General features: G+C 34.9%; 1 protein-coding gene and 1 non-coding gene across 3 annotated transcripts; both read left to right on the top strand.

The window, feature by feature from the left end:
* The first annotated feature begins 900 nt into the window (after nucleotides 1-900).
* LOC136201672 (small nucleolar RNA R71) lies at nucleotides 901-1,007 on the top strand. The gene has a single exon (XR_010674016.1). It is a non-coding gene; the product is annotated as a small nucleolar RNA R71 (small nucleolar RNA).
* A 3,050-nt stretch (nucleotides 1,008-4,057) lies between these two features.
* On the top strand, nucleotides 4,058-6,832 carry LOC136201357 (uncharacterized protein At4g08330, chloroplastic). 2 transcript variants are annotated; one of them, XM_065992013.1, is made up of 3 exons: nucleotides 4,058-4,408; nucleotides 6,144-6,325; nucleotides 6,425-6,832. In XM_065992013.1, exons 1-3 carry the CDS (start codon nucleotides 4,311-4,313, stop codon nucleotides 6,532-6,534), a joined length of 390 nt encoding a protein of 129 aa, XP_065848085.1. In that variant the 5' UTR covers nucleotides 4,058-4,310; the 3' UTR covers nucleotides 6,535-6,832. The 2 variants fall into 2 exon arrangements, with proteins under 2 accessions (XP_065848085.1, XP_065848084.1); XM_065992012.1 differs by having other exon boundaries at nucleotides 4,060-4,408; nucleotides 6,144-6,832.
* Nucleotides 6,833-7,896: the final 1,064 nt, after the last annotated feature.

The following is a 7,896-nucleotide window of genomic DNA, read 5'->3' as shown; positions in this document are numbered from 1 at the left end:
ACTAGAGTCAATTGGTGCATCCTTTTTTTTAATGTATCTTCTTTGGGCTTCGGTAAATCAGTTCCAGGTAAAGTCGAATTTCCGGGCATTTATGATCCTAAGTAATTTTTCCCTGAACGAAGAGTGATAGCCTTAACATGCTCTTTCGGATTTTCTTCCGTTTGGCTTGAAAGACTTCCCTCTTTGCGGGATGGAATTGATTTAGCGAGTTGTCCAATTTGAATCTCCAAATTATGGATGCTAGATGATTGGTTTTTAATAAGCTGATCGAATTTATTCTCGATCCGTTTAAAACCATCGTCGTGATTACTTATTTTTCCGCTCATCGCATCAATGAATTTGTCGATTTTAGAAGATAAAGTGCTAATCGAATCTCTTGATTGATTTTGATAATTAGTAGTACGATTTTGATTAGCATTAACATTATTGTTGTTATTATCTCTCCAGTTAAAGTTAGGATGATTTCTCCACCCGGGATTATATGTATTGGAATAAGGATTATTAGTTTGGTTTTGCCCTTGGACAAAGTTTACCTGTTCAATTTCGCTCATACCTTCGTAATCCACATCCGTTTGGATTGGTTGACCATTAGGATCACACGGTGCCATAAACCTATCAATTTTGTGCGACAAGGCAGAAAATTGGGCTTGCAACATCGCTACTGGATCAAGATTCACTATACCTTTAACTGATGATGTTGTTGAGGATGATGGTTTCGCTGATGGTAGGTGTCCACGTTTCGCGGGCCACATACAACTGTTAATTGTCATTTCCTTTAAAAGTTCTCTTACTTGGCCAGATGTTTTCTTCATGAATAACCCTCCAGATATAGCGTCCAATGAACCTCTAGTTGTAGGATTTAATCCATTATAAAATGTTTGCATTAAAAGTTCAGCGGGCAATTGGTGGTGCGGGCATAAACGTTGAAGTTCTTCAAAACGTTCCCAAGCCTCATAAAGAGTTTCACTATCATTTTGAGAAAAAGACGTTAATTCTTTAATGATTCTTGCGGTTTTTGCTAACGGAATTTTTTTTGATAAAAATGCTTGGGCTAACTGCTCCCAAGTCTCAATTGATGCGGCTGGCATAGAAGTTAACCATTCTTTGGCTCGATCCTTCAAAGTAAAAGGGAAAAGGCGAAGTTTGATTGCTTCTGCAGTTACATCAGTAATTTTAAAAGTGTCACAAATTTCTAAGAAATTTGTCAAATGGGTATTAGGATTTTCGTTAGGTAACCCGTAAAACGTTACATTATTTTGCAACATATTAAGCAATGCTGGCTTAATTTCAAATTGATTTGCATTGATTTGGGGTCTAACTATACTGTTTGTTACACCGGCCACTCCTGGGCTAGCGTAATCCATAAGTGTGGCCATAACTTCTGGCTCGGTAATTCTAGTTTTTATTGGGGTTTTCTTTTTCTTTTCTCTCTTGTTCTTTTTAAGGGTCTTTTCAATTTCTGGATCAAAAGGGTCTGGTGACGTGCCCGAACTTCGAGAACTGCGCATGAACTTGAAATTTTTCACGAACCGAAACTACCTACAAAACAGAATTTTTGAAAAGCAAATATATTAGTAATTGAAAATAAATAAAATACAAAAGTTTGAATAAATATGAATAAACCTAGATTCGTAATAAAACACAAAAAATTTAAAATTTTGTCAAAAATTTTGGCGTTCCCCGGCAACGGCGCCAAAAACTTGTTGAGCGATTTCCGTAAGTGCACGGTATACGCTTGTAGTAATAAAAGATATCGATCCCACAGGGAACGTTTTTTAACAAAACTTATTTATAATCGGTTAAATTTACTTTTAAAGGTTTATAGTATGGAAATCGTTGAATTGGATTTTGGTTATGAAATTGCTAGAATGAGAATTAGATTAGAATATGAAAATGTTAGAAAATATTCTGATTTAAGAATGAATTTGCAAAACAGGAACGTTTAGTACTTTTTAGAAAAGTAAACTAATGTATTCGTTTGCATTAAGCAAAGAAACAACTTTAAACTTTGTACGAATTATAAAGATGAAATAAATGACGGAACCTCTAATTAATTGGCTTTGAACGCGACAAAACCCTTTCGGGATAGTTGCCCTTAATCAAATTAAAACTCTTTCGAGATGATAATCTGCCTAAGTGTTCAACAAAGTTTCATTGTAAAGATTTGAATTAAATATGTTTTAATGAAAACACCAGCAGTCACTTTAGTGGATTGGTTACCATAAGTGCTGCATAACGATCTATCGAATAGAACATACTTTATTAGATGAAATATAAATTGATACAAGTTTACAGAGAACATAGAGCATTGAATTCTTCGACGGCGTGCAAGTGAACGGGTTGATCAATCATTTCCTTGGGTTTCGTTAGAGTTTGTCAGGCTCAGGGGCGAATCCTCTACTCAATCTTCTCGCTGTAACTTTGTAATAGGGATACGGTCGGCCTCTACCAAAATGAAAACTAAACTGGAACAATGTCTAAATGTTACTGAATTTTGTTATTAATTTGTAAACAATCTGTGTACATCATATTGCTTTGAACAGAATCGAAATCTATCTTCTGAATCACTTGATTCGGAATTTCTGCATAAATTCTACACTAATTCTTTCTTCTATACATATCACATATATATTCAACTCTCCATCAACTCTTTATTTATAGATGTTGAAGAGTCTTGATTGAAGTGTCGTGTCCGTTGTGAAGGATCGTGTCCGCTGCGGAAGGACGTCTTTATCCACCCGAACAGTCGTGTTTCGTTGAAATCGGACATGTGTTTATTGTGCTGCAAAGGTTCCTGGTCATACCGAGAATCCAAATTCACTACCGTGAATGGGGGAGCCTCAAGTTGAGCTTCGGACGAAGGGAAGAAGTCGCTGAAGGACGCGTGTCGCGACCGTGAAAGAGGGGGGCCGCGGTCGCGGCACGTAGCTTTTTCTGAATTTCTGCTCTCGTTCGTGTCCTCGACTTGGCGTTATTAATTTTCGTCGTCTTTGACTCCTTTTGTAGGGTTTTTCTTCTGTTTTTGAGCTATTTTTGTTCTTATTTGAATTTTACCAAATATTTATGTACCTTGCATGAAAGAAACATATTCGAGAGTAAAAGCTTTCTAAACAGTTATAAATAGTATAAATTTATAGTAATATTGATGTATTTATTGATGATATTTTAGGTATATTTTGGGCTTAACAGGTGGTGAAGTTGAATACGGATGGCTCCTGCCTCAACAATAGAAGAGTCGCGGCCGGAGGTGTTCTCAGAGACGCGGGGGGTGTCTGGATGTCGGGGTTCACCCATAACCTGGGATTGGGCTCGTCATTTTCAGCGGAGCTGTGAGGTATTCTTTCTGGTGTCAAGCTTGCCAGAAATCTGGGTATTAAGAGGCTTTCTGTGGAGTCTGATAATAAGGAGGCCATTAGTATGATTTCTAATAATCATGCTATTTGTCTTAATAGTCAGAACCTTATCAAAGCTGTTAGAAGGCTTGGCTCCTCATTTGAGTTCTTAGAGTACAGCCACATCTTCAGGGAACAAAACCGGATTGCGAATCGCTTGGCGGCGGCTGGACATGAGGGGATGTTAGGTGTTACCACCCTTTCTGATCCTCCTATCTTTCTTTCGTCTCTTCTTTTAGAGGATAGGGTTGGAGTTAGCTTTCCTAGACCGATTCCAGGTTAGTGTTGTCTTCGTGTTGTCTTTATTTTCCTGCTTCTACCAAAAAATTAAACACAACTCATTCGATACAATTATTATTTTAATACATATGATATGAAATGTATAAATCACATAAATGTAACATAATTATAACAAAATCACTTATGTTAACATTTTTAAACAAAAATCAACAAATCACCTTAATAACACTTATGATTGATAAAATTACTCAATTCATTTTCCAACTAAAAATTCTATTTATAAATAAATAAAATAACATTGTTATTTTTTATTGTTTTTCTCCTATTATAAATCAGAAATATAAAATATAAAATATCTGTACTGCATTTAATTAATAATTAAGAAGTATTATAAAAATTAATAATCTGATAAGATACCGTTTAACAAGTAATTTCGAGGAAAACGACAGCCAAGGAGCCTCCTCCTTTTCAATGCTTTGATTGATCTTCTTCTTCTTCTTCTCCTTACTGTGTAAAAATCCCCCTTTTCTCTGTCTCTGTAGTAGCTACTTGCCGTGAACTAGGGGAACTAATAATCCGATTTAAGCTGCTGAAGAATTCTTCTTCGACTCAATTAACCGTCGGTAGCTTTTTTCTCCGTCGAAGATACGATTTCTGCAGTTGATTTTGTGTACCCTAATGGAGAAATCGGCTGGTGTCAAGGAAAATTATCTCAATGGGAATCTCAATTACTCCTTTTCTTCTTCCTCTGCTTCTATCAGACACGTTAGCTACAGGTTTTTCCCCTTTCTTCATCTATTTGAAGTTTATGGATCCTTCTCGTTTTGGTGTTTTATGTTAATTCGGAACTGTTGGTTTTCGATTTTGAGGTTTAATTGCAGGAAATCGATTTGGATTATGTGTTTCCATTAGGTAATTAGAGTTTGATTACTGATGCTTATCGTACTGAAGACTGTTTGGAGTGGTTGATTTGGTTTGTTCTCGATCGATTAAGCGATCTAAGTGGATAAAAATTGGATGTTTTGATTTTTTATATGATTAGTAAAGGGTTTTGATTAATATTCATAGTCAAATCAAATCTCTCAATTTGAGAACTGTAATCATTTTCTAATTTTGTATCTATGAGTTATGCCTTTTTTTTTTCTGTGTGTTCCTCATAGAGAACTTAATCCATGGGGTTCTTATTTCAATTATGTGATATGTTAATACAATGAAAAATGTATAAAGGTCTGTTTGCTGTTGATATTTACTACTTACAGTTAGTTGTTTGTTGTCGTTGTCAGTTGTTTGTTGTCGGTGTCAGCTGTTCGTTGGTACACATAAGTCGTACCTGGTGGATGTCTATGTTGCATGGACACTTCCCTTTAGTAGCGTTTCGTGTCCATGTCGTGTCTGTTTTTGTTTGAAGGCTATTTTATGAAGATTATGTTTTAGAAATAACGTTTCTGGTGTCCGTGTCCGTGCAGCATAGATGAATGTAAGAAGTTACTGTAAGTAGTTTACTTTTCGTGGAATCAAACGTGCACTTAGTGGATTCAAAGGGGGACCGTAAATGAATGAATTTGTTGTTCCACGCAACAAAATTATGTGTAATCTTCATCTTTTGATGTTTATGAGAGGGATATTAGGATATAAATGTAAGAAAAGAAAGCATTAATTGTTTGTTTTTACTAATTCCATTGCTTGTTTTCGATAACGAGGTTTGTTAGTTCAAACATTTGTCTGTTGTAAGTTCACCTGCTCCGTTTCCTTTTAGTGTCTATTGTGAATTCGAATGAGGTTTTTAGTTGCACAATGTTACTACTTGATTACTCAATCGAGTTGACAGAATCATATACGTTTTTGTGGTTTCAATGATTTTAGAAAATTGTGATGAGTCCCTATTCAATTGTTTGCCTTGTTAAAAAGGCGAGCAGGTTTTGAATGGTCCATTCGAATTTGGATGAAGTTTTTAGTTGCACAACGTTACTTAATTACTCAATTGAGTTGGTGATAAGATATATATTCGGCTGAAAGAAATGTATACCTTTTTTGTGGTTTTGATGATTGTAGAAAACTGGGACGAGTTGCTGTTCAATTGTTCGCATTGTTAGAAAGGCGAGTAGGTTAAGACTGTTCCATTCGAAATTTGGATGAAGTTTTTAGTTGCACACTGTTACTTAATTACTCAATCGACTTGGTGATGAAATATATGTTCGGCTGACAGAATTGAATACGTTTTTGTGGTTTCAATGATTGTAGAAAATTGTGATAGAGTTGCTATTCAATTGTTCGCTTGTTAAAAAGGCGAGCAAATTCTGAATGTTCCATTCAGAATACACTGCTTTTTAATGCATAGTCTGAGATAGAATTTCTGTTCTGATCTATATTTACATTGTTCTGAATGACAAATATACTCGTGATTGAATGATTTTATCGACATACGAATAAGTTATGTTTCGTATGCTTTTGAATTGGTTTCTGCTGGTTGTTTAGACTGAGTTATTGTTCTGAAACCTATATTTGATGCAGCTGTGGTACTTGTGGATACGAGTTGAACTTAAACTCGTCTAATCGAAACACAGCAACTATCGGATCTAAATACGGGAAATCCATAAAGCGAGGGATCATCTCCTTCTTCGACATCGACGAAAGTAGATTTACTCAGGCTGAAGAATTCCAATGCATCCCCAACTTCTCAAAGAACTCGTGGGGTTTGTTCCGCCGTAGAACGAAACTTCTTTGCCGTAAATGTGGTAATCAAATTGGAATTGCTTATGCTGATGAAACTTCAGCTTATCCTCTTGTTTCAGATGGGTCAGATTCATCCTCAGCCAATGACTTGAAACGTCGCAAGTACGATGTTAGAATTCGCGCCTTGCAACCTTCAGCCGATCGGTATGGCACTCCACTTTATTTATGATGTTAACAAGCCAGCCTTTCGAACAATTCATGTCAGTTGAAGGTTATGAATATAATATAACTATAGAAAAAGCTTTCCTTGTGATCAATTCATGCATACATGTTTTCACGTCGTTCCTTTATTTCGGAGTTTTCGGGTTTCTGTCTGTATATTTATTCCTTATTTGTTAGTTCGTAACTTGTACAGAGCGGTTTTGGAATCTGCAAGAAAGTTGAGCAAAGTTTATGAACAGTTTTTTCATTTTATTGTAGAATAATAGTATGATATCTTGAATAATAGTTTTCTCATTTAACATTTATTTATCGAACTTAGGACCTGTTTCGTTGTCCGATGTTTTTCAATGCCAACTAGACATTTTATATTTGGTGTTTAGAGTAAAACAACAAAAATGAGCTACACAAAGAATTAAACGGACACTTACTTATCTAAGGGGTGTTCGGTTCTCCTTTTTATAGGTTGTTTCTGTCTCAAACAGCTTTCAGTGAGTGTTTAGTTAGAATTTAAAGATCTGAAAGAGAACTTGCATGATTAGATGTTATTGAAATTAGATGTTTAGTTGTTTCCATTTCAATGCTTTTGAAGTTAGCAGGCACGATTGGTTTAGTTTAAATCAAATTTTAAGTATCAACATAGTATTGAAATCGGTAATATTTGATAAATTAGTTTCAAATACAATTATTTTTAATATCTAAAAATTTGTTAAATTTGGGGTAATTTGTCAAATAGTGTTATGTTGATATCTAAACTTCGGTTTGTACTAAAATGATCTTGTCTGTCAACTTCACAGGTCATTTTGACTTTGATTTTTAGGTATTAACTCGGCACTAAAATTGGTGGTACATTAGTTCAAATACAATTAATTTTAATATTTAAAAATTTGAAAATTGTCAAATATTGTCAATTTCGTAGTAAAGTTAAATTAATACTTTGGACTAAACTTATATTATTTTTCAACTTTATAAATCATTTCGACTTGATTCGAAGTTTTTGTTAAAGAAAAAATTTCATTAACTTAGATAACGAATAAATTTAGAATTGACAATTTTTACTAATAAATGAGTTGTTGAAATTGCCGAACGTTTGAGCAAGATATAAGAATGATGTATTTCACAATGTTGAATGGCACGGATAGTAGAGAGACTGTTGGATGTAATCACAGGATTTGATCCAACTAAGGACTTGTCCCTACATCCGGCGGGATTTGATCCTACTAAGGATTTCCTACATCCGACACCGGATGGACAAAGCCTCAGCTAACGGGATTTAATCCAATTAAAATCTTGTTTGGATGAGAGTATTTTAAAGTAAGTAAGGGTAAGTAAGGATAGCTAATCTTGAGGTGTAATTAAACGTAATAGTGAG

This window comes from Euphorbia lathyris, chromosome 7, assembly GCF_963576675.1.
Source record: "Euphorbia lathyris chromosome 7, ddEupLath1.1, whole genome shotgun sequence".
Classification (NCBI taxonomy): Eukaryota; Viridiplantae; Streptophyta; class Magnoliopsida; order Malpighiales; family Euphorbiaceae; genus Euphorbia; species Euphorbia lathyris.
This window is presented reverse-complemented; position numbering and strand designations above follow the sequence as displayed.

Excerpts from the sequence above, each read along its gene's own strand:
- LOC136201357 (XM_065992012.1), top strand. The coding sequence starts at position 4,311 with ATGGAGAAATCGGCTGGTGTCAAGGAAAATTATCTCAATGGGAATCTC. Across the intron at positions 4,409-6,143 it reads ATCAGACACGTTAGCTACAG|CTGTGGTACTTGTGGATACG; the intron begins GTTTTTCCCCTT and ends TATTTGATGCAG.